This window comes from Cucumis sativus, chromosome 6 (genome assembly GCF_000004075.3).
Source record: "Cucumis sativus cultivar 9930 chromosome 6, Cucumber_9930_V3, whole genome shotgun sequence".
Taxonomy (NCBI): domain Eukaryota; kingdom Viridiplantae; phylum Streptophyta; class Magnoliopsida; order Cucurbitales; family Cucurbitaceae; genus Cucumis; species Cucumis sativus.
The window spans coordinates 4,681,968-4,704,286 of NC_026660.2; the positions used below are offsets into that span (position 1 = coordinate 4,681,968).

Consider the following 22,319-nt stretch of genomic DNA (forward strand, 5'->3'; position numbering starts at 1 on the left):
TGACATGTGCATTTGTAAGACACACCACAATTGAGTTCAATTGTTCTCTACTTCCTCCATTCCTTATTTCTTCTCTTTCGTTGTTTCATTCTTATTATTTAGTTTCTTTGTTCTTGTTTTATAACAAGATTATATTTATTATGAAAATTAATTGTAATATTTTTTTTTTTTTTGTTATCAATCAAAATTGATACAATGAAAGGAAAAAAAAAAACTTTATTAAAGATATCTTTGTGCTCAGGCCACCACGGATTTTCAAAATGTGATACGGAGACAAAATAAAACAGCTAAAGTGAACCAAATTATGAACATGACCTTCTCTGTAGATCAAAGGATCGATATCTCACCTCGTTGTAAAAGAAAAACAGCAAAAGAAAGTATTTTCAGAAGGAATCATCAACTTCATCATCAACATCGTGTACCAAATATTGGTATACAGTGTTTGCACAATGTTTGTGGGAAAAAATGGCTACATTCAATATTTTCGACACACTTCAAATAAGTCCTTCATTTCTTTTGACTTTTTCCTTTCCTGGTGTCTAATATTTTTACAAACTAACATCAAACCAACTTTCTTAGTTACACAGCAATACAAATATCAGATTGCACACCTTCCATGGGAGCAAAAAGGGGTCAAAAACACAAGAAGAAAACCCGGCTCATCGGTTCTGATTGTTTCTGAAGAAATTGAGATCCCAACGGCGAATCAAACCGTCCATAATATGGCCTGCGGGATTACGGACAACAGTCACAGTTGCCTTCGTATTGGCTGACAAGTCGGCTTCAGTTGAACTTTGGCTATTTGCTGGTGTATTAGTACAAGAGGAAGCCCCTGCACTTTCAGTTCCAGCAGTAGAAGGAACAGCGAAAGATTCACTTTTATCGAAACACGAGCGATCCGATACTGAATTCAAATCCCTAGCTACTGAAGTAGATTCTGGTTTAATAGAAATACTGTACTCTTCTGACGTTGAAGCAGATTCTGCTTTAAACTGAGAAAAATGGTCATTTGGAGTGGTGGGGGCTTGCGGATGCAAAACTCCACAATGGTCTATTCGTGAAACTCCACATTCATCTTTCTGCAAAATATCCTTATTATTGGTACATACACTCGAAGCTTGATTATCGTCCTGAGCATTTTTCATTTTCAAATCCTTCAGTGATTCCATTACTGCTTCCATGAGCATCTGAAATTCATTTACCAGCACAAAAGACAGAAAAACAAAGCACCTTAATTACAACCTTGGCTGCATTTTGGAAATTAGACAATAGGAAAGTTATTTTATTAATCAGACTCTGCATTTTGGAAATTAGACAATAGGAAAGTTATTTTATTAATCAGACTCACCCTTTCTTCCTCCTCTACACTGCACGGGAATCCTGACAAGTCGTCAAGTGGATACTCGACATATTGATCATCGTCCATCAAGTTCGGTACATTGGATCCATAAGGATGGCCATTGGACAATTCGAAACTAATCATATCCGAAGATGACAAGTCCGTGTCATTACTCGTGCTCTGATGCAGCAGCAAAGCAAAATTTATGTCAAACTTCGTAAATAAGCTACTCTACTCTCGCACTAGGCTTTTCAATGTTATTAGAGATGCTGCATGGACTAACTGTAACAGTACCAAGATTACAGCTGATTGCCCATTATTCCTCTCTTCTAGGATATTAAAATTTAAACAACAGGGTGGATTCAAAATGTTGTAAGAAGATTACTAAAGAAGTCAAATTTGAGGCCGTGGAAATACCTGAGATTGGGATTGATGTTCTGCAGAAGGAATATCGGGAGGAACCTGATGCAAGGAGCAAGTAAAGTCATAAACTGTCATCTGTGCACGTCTATATCATTCCAAACTAACAATAGAGTTGCTTTCATCTGAACAAGGCAATAGAGCGAGCAAAGCATTAACATTACCTCCGTCCGGCTCATAGATCTTTTTGAACGGAGTTCTTTAATAGCACCTTCTGTACTATTAGTTGGTAGATCTGTAAATGGGAGAAAAAATCATTAAAAGAATAGTATAAGTCAGCCTCACAATCCTGAGTAGAAATGTCAGATGCAGAAAATAGTGAAGTGTTAAGTCATGCCTCTTGGCGTTGTGGAGGAGCCATGGTTAGGGCCCACTTCTTGCACCGCTCTCCAATAATCCTAAGGATAAAATATAGATAAATCTGGCAGTTCAACAAAAGTGAAATCCAACAGATACACTGAAGCCTATTTACCTTGTTACCGAAGTAGGATGGCATTGTGTTGATATAAATATCCCCTATTTCGTCCTCTGGTGGTTGTAAAACGTTATGGAAGAAAATATTTATAGAGTCAAAGTAAAATTGAGGCCGTGGAGAATTGTGATCGCCGTCAAACTTGATAACGTTTTTATCCCCCTGCAAAAAAGACACTTTGATATATAAACAATAACAGTGTAAAGTGTTTGACAAATCAATAATTAAGCACCTAAAAGTTTGTATTATATGCCATCAAACCTATGTGAGTTAGGATAGTTGGAAGTAATTGGTTGTTGTTATTATTACTTCGGCTGGGGTGGGGATAAGAAACAGTTATCCAACCACGACTATATGTGAATACAAAGGGGAGGTCCTTTTTAGGAAAAAAACACAAAGAGGAGGTTTAAACAAGAGATTTGGTAGTAACCTAGATCGTGCCGATCTGGATTCTTATGCTAATACCTTGGGTTGTATGGTGGACACTCTCCCTCCTTAATTACTTGGGTTTCTCTATTGGAGGGGCCTGCAATAGGAAAGAGGCTTGGAACTCTCTGGAGAGTGGTTGAAGTATAAAATTAATAAATGGAGGAATGTGTCTCTCTCCAAAGGTGGCAGATTAACCCTTACGCAGTCGGTTTTGGACAGCCTTCCTTGTTGTCTGTTCTCCCTTTTGCAAGCTCCAGTTAGTGTCATTAATAGAATGGAGAAGAAGGTCAGGGATTTTGTCAGTACAGGGAGGTCAACTAAGTGGGATACTACTTCTCGCCCGATCTGTAATGGCAGTCTTGGGATTGGTTCCTTTCGGCAAAAGACAATCCTCCTCTCACCAAATGGCTGTGGAGATTTTGTAAGGTAGATAATGTTCTATGGAGATGCTTAATTGTGGCCCTCTACGGCTTGGAGAAGAATGGTTGGTCTACTAAAGCTCTGAAGAGGGGAAGACCTTATAGGTTACGGGCTGGCATTTTGAAACATAAGGAAATGTTCTTTAATTTCTTGGTCTTTTTGTTGGGAGAGGGAACAATAATCAGATTATGGGTGGATAGTTGAGCCCAAACCCTGCCGGAAAATTTTCCTGATTTGTTTTCCATTTCGCTAAATAAGGATGCTTTCGTGGCTGACTACTAGTGTAATGTTAGTCACTCTTGGAATCTGGGTCTTTGAAGAAATGTGTTGGATAATGAATTTGAAAATGTTGTCACCATTTTGGAAACTCTTCATTCGTGGGCTGCAACGGATGATCGTGATAGTCTTAACTGAAATCTTAATGCTTGTTGGTAATTTCACTACGAACTGTACCTTTCTTAAGTTAACCAAAAGATCTACCACCATCGCTTTACCTTTTGTTCATTACATTTGGAAGACTAAAATCTCAAAAAAGGTGAAGTTCTTCTTTGATTGCTCGACCTAAAAAAAAATTTCCAATACACCACACTCAATCCTTCGATGTGCTACCTTTGTTTCAAAGATAAGGAGACCCTGGACCATTTATTCATGCATAGTATCTTTACTAGGAAAGCTTGGAATATGTTGTTTAGAATCTTTAGTCTAGAGTTTTGTCTTCCTAATAAGGTTGATAGTTGGATGCTTGAAGGACTCATTAGCAGAGGTTTTAGTCAGAAGGGTAACATTATGTGAAGATGTGCTACCCGTTCCCTTTTGTGGTGTATTTGGAAAGAGGAATAGTATAATTTTTTAAGAGAACTATAATTCTTTTATTCTTTCTTTATTGTGTTTCAACACACAGCTTCTTGGTGGAGTACGAACTACACCAAACACTTTTGTAATTAAGCTTTCTATGATTTTCAACAATTGGAAGACCCTTATTCTTTAGTTTTTCTCGATGAGGGCCCTCTTGTACCTTGCCCCTAGGCTGTTCTCCTTTGTTCTTTGAATATATCTGTTTCTTATCCAAAAAAAAAAAAGAGATTTTACAAAATATTTGGATAGCCAGCTAAACATAAAAATTAAACATGAAGAATCCTGTCTACGAATATGCTTCTTGAGGTTCATCAAATAGGAAGAAAAAGAAGCTGAAGGGATAGAGGGAGGGAAACCCTGAAACATCTTTTAAGAAAACCGCCTATGGTTGGAACCCTGAAATATTATAGTCCAATATTTTAGAAGATATTGGGGTGGGAGAGCCAATTTGTTACCCATAGCTATGATATCAATTTGTTAGGTATTTAAGCACCTTGGAGAACCACACCGACAAAAGCAATCCAGAGAGTCAAGCTACTTAAGTAACACATTGGTCATCCCACTGTAACCAATATGGGGCAAAGACATCCCATACTACCTTGGTTCCTAACAAAGTATTTGACAGAAGGTTATGTATGATTCAAAATCCTTTTTGCACAGAGAAACATCCCCAACCCCCCAAGAAAAAAGAAAACAACTTTTAGATATGAACTTCACAATAGACATTCTGGTGACAAGGATTTACCACATATGCATCAAATATTTGGTCCGAGTGATGAGGTCGTATAAAGTCATCGTCGATGGCATGCCCAATTAGGACTGGTACAAAGCAAGATTTTGCCACCTAGACAAAACAATGTTGGATCAATCTCACTTGAAATGGTAAGCATAAAACATAAAGAAAGCTGATGAAGAACATAACATTTTATTCCCAATGTCTAGCTGAACTAGTATTACTGTATTTTTTTAATCAATTATTTGCCCAAAGAACAAAAATCGCTAAACCAAAATAAATCTTCCCAATAACACGAAAGAAAATCTTTAGCAAAAAAACGCCTATGATTACGATAGTCAAGAGAAAGAATACACCAACCAGAAGCAAGAAAAAATGTAACATCCCAAAAACACCTTAAAAGTGGTATAGTTACAAAAATACTTGCGTTGACTACTCCGAATGGAGGTGGTGAACTGGACAAGGTCACAAAAGTCATGGAACACAACTCCAGAGTCAACTAACAAATTTTTCCGTAAGATAAACACTTAAATAACAAACGCGATGTGGCCAGAAAAAAAGAGCACCCTAAAAGGGCGGAGGAACAAGGAACCCCCTTCCCTAGAGAGAAAGGCAACAAAACACATTCTAATGTAAGTTGATAGAGAAAGTGGTGTAATTACAAAAGACTAGTGTTGGCTACTCCAATGGAAGCCTGAAAGGTTGTGAACTGGACAATATCACAATCTCAAATGAGTTGCACTTGTTAAAGAGTACTGTTTCTTTGGATAACTTCTCGTGCAATTAGCATCTAATTTTTTTCTTATAGCAGAGGCACCAAAAAAAAAAAGGAAAAAAAAAAACTGCACAGCAATTTTTAACTCTACCAATTAGCATGCAACTGAGAATTTATAAAAGGAGCTCATAAATACACCTAGCTGATAATAGATAGAATGAAAAACCTTAATGGTGTTCAGGTCCATAATGTCAAATTTTGCCTTCTTCTGGATAGCTCTTCGCATGTATTGAATAGCAAACTTAACCTAGAATCACAATAATGAAACAGTTAAGTATTCCAAACACCAATAGCTTATCATCAAAAGAACATTAACTACAACTACTTCTGGATCCACCCAATCACATGTGCATCTGTGAACTTTGAAATAACTTTCAAAAATAGCAGCTATGACTAATGGGATAATTTACAATTAGTTTTGACCACCCCACTAATTGGTACAAAGAAAATAAATGGACTAGAATGTTGCTAAGAGAGGAACTTCACAGTTCAAGCTTAGGGAGATTCAAAATCAGTGAGTGGTTCTTACTGTGAATTTAGGTAAACGAAACTTATAGGTTTCGACAAGTTCCATCATTAGCTCAACCAGATCAGAGAAAGGGCTGTCCAGAACCATTCCTGCAATTGACGGATCCTCAGCCCCATACATTAGGCTGTTTGAAAAAACCATGTTAGAGGAAAATGAACGAAACAAAATAAGATTAGAACATTATCTAAGGTTGAAATGTAGATGACTGTTTTTAGATAAGGACCAAAATTACAAATAAACAAACCTCAAGGTAAAAACAGAGAATTATGAAATTCTCTCCCGTGAGGAAAGTTATATATTACATTCAAATTACTCAAGAAATAAATCAATAAAAAATGTGATATAGATAACACAACTGTGAAGAAACAAAATACATGTTTTATTATGACTTTGCACATATCCTGACCAATTAGGCCACCTTTTTCCAACCCTTTGGCCTTCGTGGGGATTCTGTAAGACCCGTAGTTAGGGGAATAGTAAAATTAATATGGTTATTAGTTGGGGCACATTAGTAAATATTTAGTATGTTAGTTAGGTATTTTTGCTATAAATAGTGGGAGGGGTGGTGAGGAATGTTATGGGATTTCCTTGTAAGGGAATTTGGGAGAGTCTAGCCCTCTTGAAACGCTAGGGTTTACTTTGTTATTCGTTCTTGTGATTTAGCATATATTTCAATATATTTTTCGTATTTGATTGTTCTTGAGCTGTTTGTGTGTTCATGAGTATCTCGTGTTAGGTTGGGTTCCTAAAAGATTCCTAATCTTTTCCTCTTCTGTTTGGTATTTTATCAATATAAAGCCAAAGTTTCTTATTAGTTGAAAAGAAACACAAGGACTCGCTTTGACTAAATATGAAAACTGAATATTTCCCATTTTGCTTCATAATGATTCTAAATTCAGAATCTTTGACTTGAGTCAAGTAGTTTTCCTGTTAAATCTTTATTTTAATATACAAGAAATTGAGTTTTGTTTTGTGAAAACTAATTTGGAAAGCTGCCTAAAAATGCATAATCTTCCATTGGTCTCTGTATTGGAAGTGCTACCACTAATGAAAGTTGACTCCTAACTTAATTTCTATTTGTTGAACTCCTGGTTCGGACGAAAGAAGTTTGGAGTGCACCTGATTTCAACACTTCCCTCCTCAACTGGACCTCTTTCCCCATCTTATCAGCAGCCCTTGCCAAAGTTTACATTTGTGATGTCTGGCATTTATTCCTTTTGGAGACTTCAAATTTTGGTTTTGCCAGCCTTTGTCTGATTGGGAATCTAACAATGCAACCTTAAATCCTCAATCCTTTCGGCTCCATTCTAAGAACTTCAACAATCATTTATTTCTTATTCTATATGATGTAACACCCCTGTAATTTTGCTTCTTTTTGGTTTCTTTTCTTTTTAAAAGTTCTCTTTATTCGTGACTGTTAGGTGGACCAACTTGCATGTCTGATCCAACTAAATGTTAAACTTTTAGAATATTAATTCTCAAGCAGGTGCTACCATTGCTTGAACCTATTCTCACAAGTTTTTCTTATTTGCATAGTTGTTACCTTGCTGACAACCTATATGGTGGTTTTCTGAGATATTTTTTATTCGATGGCTCATTTTGGCTGGGATTTTTCCTTTTTATTTTTTGTGTGTTCTTTAATTTCTTCCCCAAAAATAGTCTGTCCTCTTTATGGAAGAAAAACTAAGGCCTAAGTATTTTCGGTGCAAGATGAGAGTTTTTCCCCTTCCATAAAACATTATTTTGTCAAGCCTTTATTGTTTACCTAACTCTTATTAAGAGCTAGGTTAACCCACGGTGGTTTTTTGAGATACTATTATTTGTGGGCTGATATTAGCTTGAACTTCTCCTTTTTATTTCTCATGTATTCTCCTATTTGTTCTAAATAAAATTAGTTTCTTTGTGAAATGGCTATACCCAAAGTAAACTTTTGGCGTCAGATGAGATTCTTTCTTCCATGTATATATATTAATAAACATAAATTTCATTATCATACTGTCATATAGAATTATATGACCAACACAAATAAAAAACATGATGAAACCAACTGCTAACTAGCAAGATCAACCCCACTCCACAAATGTACTATTGGATTTAAATTAATTAATATCAACGAGAAAGTTGGATGGGTAAAACAATTCATCTCCCTCAATAAGTGCACTAGTGGGAAGACAGAAGTAGAAGGCAACCTGGTAACAGCACCCATAGAACGGCCCCATAGGCCAATCAGAGAGACATTTCCATCTGCCCGCAAATATTCAACGACGGCTTTCAAATCATCCTTCTGAAAGAGTTTCAACAAGTTCGACATTATATACTGAAGGAATGAAAATGTCAATATGCATCAAACACCCTAATCAGCAAGCAAGAGACCTACAAGATGCAGTCATTTACTCTAGTCTTCACTTTTCAGTGATAAAAGATCACAGAAGACATGCAGATAATAAAATGTTTAGGTTTTAAACATAGCAGGATTCTGATTATCTAATACATGCCATGTGGTATAAAAATGATTTTTTGCCATTTACGAAGAATGTATACAGTACATTGTGAGTCTACGTAATAACCTCCAACAGAACGAACTATCCCAAGAAGCTAGAGAGATACTTTGACGCAAGAAAAAAGGGATATCCTAGACACTTACTTCATTCCACCCCAAAGTGACATGCTCACCCCCAGAAAGTCCAGAACCAGAAAAATCAAGAGCAAACACGGTGATGTTAGAAGGCAGTAATATTATGGCAGCCTCACTAGCATCTGCTCGACACCCACTGTTTCAAAACAAATAAAAACCAATCAGAATAATCCAGTGATTTAAAAGTATTCTTAACAAAGAGGATTCATATAATGAGATGGGTTTCTAGCGGGAACCCTGCAGAAATAAAGGCTTAAATTGAATTTCCAAGATTAAATCTGATGAGTATGCAATCTGTTATATTACTTTCCAGGGAAGCCCTTATTCAGATGTGTAACTGGGTATAAACTTTCATGTCTAGTTAGGTATAAATTTATACAACTCACCTGTTGCCATGACAGTAAATTACACAGGGTAGAGGCTTTCCCTCAGGACTAACAATAGGCAAGTAATGACTACACTGAAGTACATCTCCCCGACTGTTTTTAACCTGCAATAATGTTAAGAAGAAGAAGAATATAAGATCTGAATCCCCTAAGTCAGATAACAGGTCTTGGTTCAGCTTATATTTTGAATTACAGGAACTAGAGAATGGGATAGAAAACAAAACCAAGTTGCCTACTTCTAGAATAATTGAAAATGACAAGAGGATGCCCTCTCAAAGAAATCAAAGAATTTACCCATCCAAGTGTCAAACACGAAAAGTTACCGCTACAAGTTAGGACACCGTTTCTCTAAAGTTGGTCCAAGTATTGCCAGCATTAAGAGGGGAAGACCAATTACCTTCAAATGAACAAATAAGTCTGGAGAAATTCCGCATACCTCTTGTTACTATTACTGAGTGCGAGACTTCGTCCAAGAGTATCCAATGATTTTAAGGTTGCCTCCAAAGACTTCCCAAGAATTCTTACACAATTTTCCTTTTTGTTTGAGAATATCCACTTTCATTGAGAATATAATAAAAGAATGCAAGGGCACCCAAAACAAAAGCCCACAAAAAAGGAGCGCCCTAGACAAAAAGGACTTCGATTATGCAAATAACACCTACAAAACAGCTATAAAAAAGCTTTGAATTTGAAACCCACAAAGAAACTTGATAACGAACAAGGGAACAAATCTTGCTAGAGACCCTCTCCACACCTCTAAAAACCCTATTGTTCCACTCGTTCTACACCACCCAAAAGATAGCACACACCCCCACAGGCCAAAAAAAGTGACCCTTCTGCCCACGGGGTGGGTTGAGAAGAGACTCCTCAAGCAACACTCTAACATCTCTAAGTCGAGCAACGACAGTGTCAAATGTCTGAAACAACCGATCTCAAACCAAGCTGACAAACTCACTATCCTAGGAATCTTAATGCTCCAAAGCACAAAAAAATAGACATTCCTAGGAGAGAATGATCAACCAAATTACACAAAAACCCCTCCAAAGGATCAGGGTTCCAAATCCTCACATGTCTTCTCCCACTTCTAAAAGAGAGACCCTCAAGTAAAGAAAGAAGAGCAAAATTCTCACACACAACTTGTAACCTTTTGAGCTCAAGCCAAAAATCCTTTCTCCACTTTTAAGTGCTATCACACACACTGCGATGAAATTTATTGCTAATACATTCGATAATATTTTCCTGTGTGCATGATTGCGGTCGAAGATTTTGCAGAAAGCAAAGCTTTCCATTGGGCAATGTCATGAAGGCCTTTATACTCGAAAATAGTGATAGAAAAGAGTTTTTAAATCGTTAGTGGTAAGGGGCATGCTTAGGAAGAAGACTTCGAATTGGCTAAGTTTCAAAGTTCCTTGTGCTGTTCACTTCATAGTTCTTTAAAATTATACTCCTTTTGTTATTAAGTCCAATTTAAGAGACTTTCCTAAATTCATTTTTAGACGAGGATTCAGAGAGATACAATGGGGGAGGGAAGTGTAGAATTCATTCCATCACAGTCTGGAAATTCTCTTTCTTTTTCTATTTCTTTCTTCTGTACTGCCTCTTTGTAACTGTTCACTGTATCACAGTACGTTTGTGTCCTTTTCCTTTTCAACGAAAGAACGTCCCTTTAATAATGAAGAACCAAGTTCCTCTTAAAAGGAAACCATCTTTGAGTTGACAAAAGAAGAAACAATCACTCCCTTGCTAGAATTAGAACATCCCTTCATCCTCCACGGCCATCAAGTATACTGATATCAGCACAAATTCCTTTGCTATGTGAAAGAATCACAACCCTCGCAACAAACTCATTGGTTCTTAAATTAAAAAATAAAATAAAATAAAAAGAAGAAGAAGAAGGATGAGGAGGAGGTCCCCTAAAGCCCCAGTGGTTCGATTCAGTAAGACCAAATAATTAAAGATGGAAAGCAAACTATCTGTGTGAAATTTAGACAACCTGCCTGTTCTACTTCTAAATCCCAATATGACCCTTAGTTCCAAATTTCTTTTGTCTGTGTGGAAATTGATTTGATGGGTACAACCATCCTCACACAGGGAGAGGGAGAGCAACTCACTCAGTGAGAATTCCAGAATTCTCAAACGTCCCAGACGGTTAAAAGAACTACAAAAACTCCACCTCTTAACATGAATCACCCATTATCTTTTCGTAACTGACAGCCATAGAGAAGCTATACAGTGAACTTATTTAAAGTGTCAAAAACGCATATTACCAAATATTTAACCACACAACATAGACAAATCAAATCAATGAAGAAATCCAAGCAATGAGAAAGTTGACAACAGAGTCACTTTATGATATGAAATCGTACCTCCAGATCCTTCCTTTGATACAATTTTCCTCTTAGCGTGAACTCATCTTCTAGTAAATCATTGTTTGGGTCGTATTCAGCTCTGTGAGTGAATTAAACAAAGTTGAAGTCACTTTTAATTACCAACTTTAGTTTAATGAAATGAATAAAACAGAACCGCAGCATATATTGTAAAGAATTTCATATGATTAAGCAATAATTATAGAGCACAGTACTAATCGAAATAATGAACGGATCCGCATTTCAATACCATTAAATCGCATAGATCTCATTCAAGTCGGGAATACCCAAAAAGGAAAAAAAAAAATGAAAACTACACACCAGGTGTAACAGACCGTTAACAAAAACGAAAGGCAAAACAATATTTAGATCTCAACCTACAAGCCACCTCCATTCCCTCAATGGAAACCCATGTAGAATTTGAATTTCAAGAACCTTTGTACCAAGATTAGCAAAAAGATTAACAAAATAACTTTAATTTCTCCAAAAACAGAGCAAAAGCAAAATAAAATACTTGATATCATAACTCCAAACACCCATCACTCTCTAACCTTTCACAACAAAAAAAAAAAAAAAAAACGAACTCACGCACCAAATTCCAACTCAAATACTAGTAATTCAACAGGAAAAGAGAAAGAAAAATCTAAAAATGATCAAAAACTTTACCTGGGAGGACGAATGATGAAGTTGATCAGTTGCTCCATCAGATTCAAAGAAACAAAAACGAAGCAACCGATCTATATCGGTAACAGAAACTGATTATGGGTTTCCAAGAAAGAATAAGGAGTAAAATAATAAGAATTCACCAATCAAGAAGAGGAAATCAAAGAGAAAGGTATGGGAATAACCAAAAAAAAGGATTATTCGGTGAAAGGAATGAGAATGAAGAAGAAGAATAGAAGGTGGGTTTGTTTGTTTATTAAGTTGCGTTTTTTGTATATACTTTTGTTCGTGTATTGGGCTTTCGATTTTCGAAGCCGCCTTTCTACATCCGATGTCTATCTGTCTCCGTTCCCGTCTCCGTTTCTCCGACCTTCCTGCACCTGACCACACGCGCCTTACTTAGCGCGTGCATGTGTCTTCTTCGCAGATATCCTCTCTCTCGCGACGTCTTGTGTTTGGGCCTGTAGTGCCTACTTTGGTGGTCTTAACTGGGCCTTGGCCCAATGGTGCTCGTAATTATTAGAGCTTATAGAAAACTGGATTACAAATTTAAAAAATATCAAGATTTACAGCAAATCTGGGGGTTGTAGACTTCTCTTTTTTACCGATTATACCGTTTTGTATACAACCATTCTTTTCCGTCAAATATAATATATTTGTATAGCTAAAAAATGATACAATATATTTATAAAAACCGTCCATTTTGGAAACTTTATAAGATTACCTCGACATTTGATAGATTTATGTCTCCCATTTATATATAAGAATTTTAGGTTTCAAATCAATTAAATAACAATTTATTTCTATAATTCATATTATATAATAACGATTATTTGAATTTAAATTTTTGTAAAGATTAGATAGAGCCATGACTATTTGAATTCAAATTTTTGTTGTCAGTTAATATCTCTAAAGTAATTGTTAATATAATTTCATCATTCTACGTGTGATAAAGTTCATTTTAATATTTATTAATATTTTATTATATAATACATAATACGTATTTTTATATTTTTAATAACAATTTGAAGTTATATTTTATAACATCTAATAAAATCATCCATATGAATTATTTTAAACGATCATTTCCTAAAATATTGATAAACATAAATTTAATATTTTTTAATTATTTATATTTCAAAATTTTTATAAAAAATTGAATTTAAATATCTCAAAAATACCCGAATTTCACTTTTTTATATTTTCAGCCGATTTTACATCTACACAGGAAAATTCTTATATGATAGGTACTATGACTGATACAATGTATTTGCAAATAATTCGGTTATGTAAAACTATTAAACATTTATTTTTTTCAGGATGGATCTGATTGAATCAACATTTCCTAGATTTATGTCTGCAATTTATACTCTATTTTCGTGTTTGTAGATTTCAAATCAAGTAATTAACAATTTATTTAGTTATGGTTGCTAAAATTTAAATTGTGTTTTACTTCTATAATTATAATTATGATGCATTTAATGTATATATAATTATTCTATGAAATTTTTATATTTTTTCTATAATCGTGGTAGTTGATTGATTTTCTTAAACTTTTCATATTTCTAATAATAATTTATTTAACATAATAATAAATTAAAATTAAAATCGTATCTTACCGATAGAATTGTGATGCATTTAATATAATTATTCTAAAAAAATTGATATCTTCTATAATCGTGCTATTTGATTGATTTTCGAGGTAAAACATAATTTCAAAATTTTAGGATTATTTTGTTATTATCCCTTATCTATTTTTCACAATTGTTTTCGAAAAAAATATTTTTAATTTTGATTTGAAAGTGTCAAAATATTAAAATTGCTTTAAAATTTTATAAAAATAGGTATTATTAATAATAATTTCAATTTAAAATTTTATCCCTGAAATCGTGCTAAGACTATCCACTTATGTTATTAAAAAGTTTATCGAAGTGTTATTTGCTTCATATCTCAAAATAATGGCAAACATAAATTTAACATTTTCGAATTATTTATATTTCAAAATTTATAAAAAATGAATATTTTATTTTTTGAATGAATTAATCGAGAATAAAATATTTTATTTAAATTAGAAAAGAAAAAATGAAAAGGAAGATATTTAAGGGAAAAAAATAATATGATAATATTTATTATCATTAATAATATTATTATTACTATTCATCATCTTCTTCACATTCATCAAACCCTAGTCGCCGACGACACCTCCACTCTGTCCGAGTGTTATCCGTTCCGAGATATCCACCTTTGTAGCCATCCCCTCCATTTTGTTGACTGAGAACTAAGCCGTAAAGAAACGTCTCCTCCGCTGCATGTTGCTAGTCGCATTTTTACTTCATTTGAAGTCGAACACCTTTGAGCCACTTGTTCCTTCGTGCATTGCACGCCCAATCGCATCGGTCTCCTTCATCCTTCATCGCCATTTGTTCACTGGTTCTGCCAAAACTTCCAACCACCGTTGGTCGTCGGATTTCAGTGACTTCGTGATTGGGTTTTGTTGTACTTTTTCTTAATTACCCCTTGAAGTTAAGAAAGTCATTTGATATGCACTAAATGTACAAAAACTTTGAAGGTTTTAAAGAGAATTAAGCTTGAAGCTCCAATATTTTCTACAACTAGTCGAAGACTTTGAAGATTTGGTGAAATCTAGGAAAGTGAAAGATAGTGAAGCTGAATTATTTTCCGTTTTGAATACCTAAACGTGTCCAATTTCAACAAGAATGTGTTATTTAATTACAAAGTATTTGAGTTTAATTTTTAGGTGAACAATGGTATTTAGGACTTTTTTTAAACTGGCTAGGGGCATACGAGACATTGTTTAATTTATTTATTTTTTAGATTTTTAAATTTTGCTATTCTAACCACTTAAAAATAAATTTGTTACTTTTGAAAAGTAAAAGTCATAATTCGTTTTTCTTATTGACAGTCATAATTATTAAATGGGTTTTACATGAGTTTTAGAAGCGTTCTTTTGTTTTCGAGGGAACATAATAATTTAATCGTCAATTAACCTCAACCTCTTTCAACTTTTATAAGCCTATCAACGTAAATGTTTAAATTTTATGATTATATCAATTTAAACTTTTCGATTATTAGAGATAAACAAATGTGAAGACAAACTCTTAATTTGTTTTTTATTTGGAAGTCGAGAATTTACATTTATAAAAGTTCAAAGTTTAAATTAACACATTAATAAAAGTTGAGGATCTAACTTGACGTAACTATTAGTTTATGGTTTAACTTTAGTCAACCTTAAACGTCAAGGTTTAAATTGGTATAATTATTAGTTTAGAGTTTAAATTGTTACGATCCAAAATTTAAGATTTAAATAGGGCCAAAATTAAATCCGATAAGAATTGATTGTTTAGTTGGTTTAATGGTAGTTAATCATGACCTAACATAGCCATAAACTTGAATGCATGTCCTTTCCTTGGTGGATGAATACATCTTAGTGGTTAATAGATATATATGATTTAATTATGATAAAATAATTAATGTATGATTGACCACGTCTAATGTCGAATTTTTACTTAAGTAAGTCATGTGATTGAAGTAGATCGAGTTACATCCTTAGAACTTTTACTTTGTTTTCAAATGGTTATTGACCCTTCATTTTCCACACGAGCAACTACCTTTTCCTTAGCTCATTTTGGTTGCTTTTAAAGAAGTGAAGTTTGAGAAAAGAGTCACTATGCTTCCATCTGAATTAATTTAGTATTGCAATTTGCCACTTGTATTACTTAATAATATAGATAGTCTTGATCTTTTAATTTGATCATTACAAACGATAACAAAATGGTAGTTAATATTCAATAAATTAAATATATGAAACTTCATTCATAGAGACCTTGAAGACGTCGAAAGAATGTAATAGCAAATGATTACGCGTTAGATTAAATAGAGTTTTACTTAGTGAAAAAAGTGTAGGGGTGGAATTGCAACTATTCCTTTTTAAGATTAAAAGTTGTTTTAGACAATTGCCATAAATTTGAAGAACTTATAAGGTATGTTGAAAATCAATTCATAGTTCGACTATGTGTTATAGTTGAACCGATGCACAACCCTTGTATTGCTTTTCACGAGACGGAAAGAACCGAACCAACCCGGTCGGCTTATTTCGGAATTTCCAATTTTGCGTCGACAAGGAGAGAGAGAGAGAAGAAGACGACACGTCGACGAATTAGATCGAGACGATCCGTCGTCTTATCGACGTTCAAAGGAGAAATTCCACAGAATCGCCGGAAAACGGATTCCCGCCATATCCAGAAGACACTCCGACGGCACCGAACAGACTAAAGTCCCAAAGAGAGAGCACAGCCTCTTCTTCATCGATTCGTTCTCCATGAGCTGTCCGTACAGTTATTTTCAAACACTCGCCTATTCTCTTCCGTCCCCCGTTCACATTCCCAAATCCCTAGTTTCCCCAATTCTCACCTCAATTTCACCCCTAAGTTCCGGCAAAGTTGGAGCACCTGTTTACTGGACAATCGTCCTTAAGCCAGTGGTAAAGAGAAGTTTGGGAGTTAGAGCTTCGAAGAGTGATGATACTGGAACTGAGAAGTGGCTGAAATGGATACCCAATGGAGCTTTAGCCGCCGATAAAATTTTGCGCTCGATAGCCGGTGCAACCGCCAGCCCAATCAGCCAGTTCATTTCGTCGCCAGTCACATTTCTTCATTCCGTAGACCCGCGAATTAAATTGGTAAATAAAAATCTGTCTGGACATTTCTTGATCTGTTTATCTCTCTCAGCAGCATGTCATTGTTGAAAACTTGCTTCTTAGGTTTCTCTTACAATCTTGCTGTTATTTTGATAAGTAATTTGTGGTTTCTGGATGGAAAAATGTTGGATGGCTGTTGGGTGTAAAGCGTCACAAGCTAGGTCACTTGTCCAATCGTTTTATTTGTAATGAATTTATCCTATTGAAGTTTGTCCCATATTTTACTCATTCACGATTTGCAAATTCTTCCACCGTGGCTTTTGTTGGTCTTCCAAGTTCCAACCGCTGGTTTTATGAATTCTGGTTGACTGCTTGTTTTTGTTTGACAGATATGGCTGTTGGCTCTTGTTGTTTTACCAGCTAGATCAAATATCACTATTCGATTTGGACTGGTGATTTTCTTGGCTTTTCTATCCATATGGATTCTTCCAACCGAGTTATGGAAGGTATACTTTGCTCAAAAGCCAAATATGATCACTATCTTTCTTTTAATCAATGGAACCTTGGGATATTGGCAATGTCTATGGTTAACATTTCTATAATACTGGGGCTGTTTCCTTTTTTAAAAAAAAAAAACATTTCTATAGTACTGGATTGAATAATGTGATAATTGTGGAGGGACTCTCTAACTTTTTAGGATCAACTGGGAAGAGTGTCTATACTCTCAGGCATTTTGTTCGTCATGCTGGGGCTGGGTGCAGACGGTGTGCCATCCCTCATCCAATCAAGAACTCCTCCACCTGGAATGATGGGATTGCCTGAGCTCCCTGCTTCTGTGGGAGGTTACTCGTATTTAATTGCAAAGCTTGGCCCTTTAACTTTTACTAGGAAAGGCTTGTCAATAGCAAGTACATCAGCATGCTTGACATTTGTTGTAAGTTGATTCTTATTTTTATCAGCTGCATGTTATCTTTTCCCCTGTTCACATTATTTGATATGGGTATTGAGATGGGGAAAGGAGGTGCAAACAAGGTTGAATTAATTGGCTTTTAGTTGCCTGAAGGGATCTCAACTCTTGGTTTGATATTTCTCGAAGGTCTTCCAAAGTGCAAGTCTCTGCCTCACAACCACAGCCCCAGAACAACTTGCATTTGCGATACGTTGGTTTATGCTTCCTTTGGGGTATTTTGGTGTTCCGGTTGCTGAAATCACACTCACTCTTTTACTTTCTTTGAGATTCGTTAGTCTCGTGTTTGATGAGGTAGAGATCAATAAATTATTGACAAAAGTATTTCTGATGATTGATAAATCTTTGTGAGGATTGTTAGTGGTATTATTATTTTAATGTTTTTGGCATTTACAAAAGGAATCATGTGTTGTCAGGTTCGAAATGTTGCGTTAGGAATTGTATCCCGCAGGATAAACTGGCAAATGTTGACCACAATGGAGACAGTTGATGGTAAGCATTCAGTGTCATCGCCAACATGTATTCGTCCAAACTTTTTAATTGAACACTTGTATTGCGTGGGGAAACTCGTGTCATGGTTTGTAGACTTAGAAATGATTAATGTACACTTCAATCAGCACATCACTGTGATTCTACACTGAATTTTATTTCTATTAATCATGTAGATTCTCCCGAGGAACTTCTGGTTCTGGGGCATCATTTTCCCTCTTCAAATTTACCCTGCAATTCCTTCATGATTTGAAGCATTTCATTATAGAAAGTATTGAGCACTAGTTCAATGATCTTCAATGTTAGTTTTGATGCTAATATGTTGCACATTTCATCCAAAAGTATTATTGTTTATTTTTATTATATCATAAATGTTTATTTTGGTTAAACCTGCAGTTTTCTTTACTTATCTCCGTCGCATCTTCAAAAATATTTTTAGCCATGCGGAGCAGATTTCTCAGGTAACCTATCCACTGCCTATTATTGTGCACGCCTTCAATTACAGAGTGCTTTGTCTGTTCTTTCGCTGTGTTTCAAAGTGTTAAGTATTTCTAATCATTAATTTTATTTTAGGACCTTGTTACATACTGACTATCAAGATACCCCAGGATCCTTAGTAAGGTCTTGGTTCATACCCCAGGTTAAAAACTTGATAATTGAAAGTCTTTGTTGTCTTTTAAAGCTAGCTTTGGATTGGTCAAAGGCTCGGTGAACTAGTAGAGTGAGCATGAGCATAGTGCAAGTAGTGGACTCCCAGTCCCCGCCCTTGGCTATTGAAAGGAATAAAAAAGAGAGTAGAAATTGACTATCAAGATTGCCTTGGTAAAAGTTATACTTTAACATGTGATACGATAAGGTTGCAAAATGGACAAGTACACTTAGAGAATGAATACAGTTTTGTCACTGACGTTATACCTCTCAATTCTATGTTTATTTTACAGTTAACTTCCAAATGTTGGTACTTTGTTCATTTATGAGTTGATCGATTGCTTAAAGTTGTCTTTGAAAAAAAAAATCCATATCAATTACCTGACCTGAGTGTAGAGATGCCTTGGGCTATTGTGATGAGCAACTTAGTGATAGATCTTCATTTGTGGCTCGTGCTATTTCAAAGTAATAACCTCATAAGAACAACCCCAATGGCTAGTTTGCTACTATGCCTTTCAACTGATATTTAAAACTTTGTGTTGAGTATACATTTTTTGTTTTTGTCGGTTTATGTCTGTTTATGCTGATCAAAATTTGACTCAATGTCTTACGCACACTGCAGGCAATGATTGTTAGAGGTTTTCGAGGAGATAGCAGCAGTCATAAGCTATATTTCTTGTCAAATTCATCAAGCAGAATGGCAAATATTCTCTCCCTGTTATGCTTGATTGGTGTCATCAGTGCTTCTGTTTTCTTTGACAAAGTCATCATCTGATACCTACTTCCAATTTTTGCCATCTTCTCTCCCTGCTAAAGCTGTTGCAAGTGAGTTTATCTAATGACACCCCTTAACTGGACTAGTATAGTTGTTGCTTGGAAGCCTCTTGTTTGAAAGTCTATTAACTTTTTTTATACAGTACATGGGCGAGGGCCCTAAGTTTTTCTTTTTGTCATACCAGCTTAGAGGTCCCAGAATGAGCTTAATATAAAATTCTTAATGTTTCTCGAGTTACACACACTAAATAGGTTAAATATTAAACATCCAACCTTAAGGAAAAGAGTAGCAGTTAAGTCTTAACTGTTGATCGATGTCGGTGAGTCGGTGACACAACCTATAGTTGAAAGTTCACTATTTTTAACAATATGCGGGACATGTATATCTATACATACTACATAGAGACAGGAGCAGTTAAGTCTCAATAGTTGATCTGTCAATGAGTTGGTGACAATCTATATTAAAAATTTAATAATTTGACAATATATAAGGTAAGGAATCAGACCTTTGACATCGAGATTGATAGTACAAAGTTCATGCCAATTAAGTTGTGTTCATTTTGATTTATAGTACAAACTTTGAGCCTTTCTTTTAGTACATGAATTTGTATATTTTCAGTTACGAGTTTAGTTTATTAATCTCAGGTATTGTACAAACACAGGTTCATGAAACTTGCATTAACATTTACATTTTACCATACCATGACATGCACTAACTGAACTATAAACTTAGGCTTCTCAACTTTAAACTTGTCTCTACGATAATCAAACTTTGAGATCATTTCTGATTTCTGGTTGCTTGTTGGTTTAACAGGTGAAAATAAATACTTCAAACCAACCTAGAGATCTATATTGCTCATCCCATAGATTTTTCTTAGATGGGACATGATGAAAACTTTCATTGGGTGGATTCAAATGGTACATGATTTATGTTGGTGAGGGAGTTCAGGAGGGTGTTCCTGTGTTCCCTTGATTGTATTACTTTGGAAGTAGTGAAACATCTTTATTGATTCCTTAGAACTTAGGGAGGGAAATATCTCTCTTATTGTAGGAAAATTAATATGTTCGATATCTGTTTATTTCATTTTAGTTCGAAATAACTACTTAATTACAAATTATTTAGTGAGGCCCTGCTGCCTCATAATAACAATCGAAAAAAGAAATTAACATTTAAAAGCCAATTGTGTGTAAATTTGAGGTATTTCACTCTCTGTACATCCACATACCTAAATGGGAACCGCTGAAGTGTGTTTCTTTTCCGTACAATTGGGAGTAGAGGGTTTCAACTACAAACATTGTGTTACTAACTAACACACCTCTATGATATTTAAGCTATGTTCAATTGGCTTGTTAAGGTTGATTTTAGCTTACGATAATTGTTGTACTGGTTCATTTTTTTTTAAAATTTTCTATAGACAAACAACGGCTTGAATTTGAATTTGAATTTGAATTTTTTTATGTTTTTAAGATGTCATTTTCGAAAATTTAATTTAATTTTCATGAAAAAATGCATGTACTCCTGATAGTATAATAAAATGAATCAAAATATTTACAAAATATAACGGTCTATATGAACCTCGATAAACCAAAATAGATTACTATTTATGTTTAGATACAAATAATAATTTATATTGACGAATTTAGTATAGGTCTAGGGGTTCAAGCGCTCTTCAACCAATGATCTTTATAATATATATTACTGAAATAATACCAACATAAGTGGTTAGTCTAGTGGTAAAACTGTAAACCAATCTTTTGTCAACAAAATCATATTTGTAAGTATTTTCGTTCAAAATAATTTCCCTTCTTTTAACAGTGGTTTCTATTCTTTTTCTTTGAATTAAACTGATAAAATGAGAATTATGAAAAACACTGCAGAGAAATGACTTAAGCTAACTTAGTTCCCATTGGTATTGTAAGTAACCAAGGCAAAGTCATCCGGTGAAGTTTTCAATGGTTTTGAATATTCAAATTAGACCTTTCTTTGTTTCAAAAACGTTGCCATCTTATTATATGTCCAATTCCTCAAAATGATTTTGTTAGTAACAAAATAACAAAACTTTTCAAATACTACGTGCCTCAAATCTTAGATATATGACAACTTCACGTTTGTGTGAGTAAATATGTCAGATCAAGGATGTATGTCGACTTCTTATTTATAAATGTGTGTTCTAAATATATAAGTCAAAATGAACGTTTTAAAAATATATGGACTAAAACAAACCAAAACTAAAAATATACCGACCAAACCAATATTTCCAAAATAATATTAAACATAGAGATAGTTTCTATTAGATATACATATACGACATAGGTTATACATCATATATACGCATGGAAGTATACAATTAAAAGATAACATGTTTCATCAAGTTACCAAAATGACTATTGTTTAGTTCTCAATATTCTGCAATGTACCTAAATTTAAACGTGTACAAAGAATTGTTTTATAGTCTAAATATTTTGATTTGTCGTACTTTTTAAAATCTCAATTTTAGATGTAATATATATAAAAAATAATAAGATTGGATAACAAAGCAAAATTAATAAAATTTAGTAAAATTTTAGACGAGATAGATATGGATAAAAGTTGAAGAGATCGATAGAAACCAAGAAAGAAATTAGTTTAAATAGAAAGTTAGGTTATTTGTTTATAAACCCAAAAAAGAAATCCTTAAATTCCAATAATCAACTTTGAGTTGCGAGTGACGTCAACGGGCACAAAGCCACTAATCTGACAGGACGGGACACCCTTTTAAACG

The 22,319-nt window shown here is 34.5% G+C and overlaps 2 protein-coding genes across 2 annotated transcripts; one reads left to right on the top strand and one right to left on the bottom strand.

Annotated features, from left to right (window-relative positions):
- Window positions 1-380: 380 nt before the first annotated feature.
- On the bottom strand, window positions 381-12,372 carry LOC101215845. Its single transcript, XM_011658341.2, has 14 exons — window positions 12,026-12,372; window positions 11,360-11,441; window positions 8,994-9,097; window positions 8,617-8,743; window positions 8,162-8,256; window positions 5,973-6,096; window positions 5,610-5,690; window positions 4,681-4,779; window positions 2,232-2,393; window positions 2,097-2,157; window positions 1,924-1,994; window positions 1,757-1,801; window positions 1,349-1,519; window positions 381-1,187 (listed from the first exon to the last, which is right to left on the bottom strand). The coding sequence occupies exons 1-14, from the start codon at window positions 12,061-12,063 to the stop codon at window positions 660-662; spliced, it is 1,788 nt and encodes a 595-aa protein (XP_011656643.1). The 5' UTR covers window positions 12,064-12,372; the 3' UTR covers window positions 381-659.
- Window positions 12,373-16,159: 3,787 nt separating this feature from the next.
- LOC101216088 (protein ABCI12, chloroplastic) lies at window positions 16,160-19,612 on the top strand. The gene is made up of 7 exons (XM_031888310.1): window positions 16,160-16,721; window positions 17,069-17,185; window positions 17,377-17,613; window positions 17,776-17,940; window positions 18,063-18,138; window positions 18,532-18,596; window positions 19,406-19,612. The coding sequence occupies exons 1-7, from the start codon at window positions 16,362-16,364 to the stop codon at window positions 19,556-19,558; spliced, it is 1,173 nt and encodes a 390-aa protein (XP_031744170.1). The 5' UTR covers window positions 16,160-16,361; the 3' UTR covers window positions 19,559-19,612.
- Window positions 19,613-22,319: the final 2,707 nt, after the last annotated feature.

Coding starts and splice junctions, on each gene's coding strand:
- LOC101215845 (XM_011658341.2), bottom strand. CDS start 12,063: ATGGAGCAACTGATCAACTTCATCATTCGTCCTCCCAG. Junction 9,098..11,359: donor ATCAAAGGAAGGATCTGGAG/GTACGATTTCAT, acceptor ACATTATTGCAG/GTTAAAAACAGTCGGGGAGA. Junction 1,802..1,923: donor GATCTATGAGCCGGACGGAG/GTAATGTTAATG, acceptor TCCTTGCATCAG/GTTCCTCCCGATATTCCTTC.
- LOC101216088 (XM_031888310.1), top strand. CDS start 16,362: ATGAGCTGTCCGTACAGTTATTTTCAAACACTCGCCTATTCTCTTCCG. Junction 16,722..17,068: donor TAGACCCGCGAATTAAATTG/GTAAATAAAAAT, acceptor TTTGTTTGACAG/ATATGGCTGTTGGCTCTTGT. Junction 17,186..17,376: donor TTCCAACCGAGTTATGGAAG/GTATACTTTGCT, acceptor CTAACTTTTTAG/GATCAACTGGGAAGAGTGTC.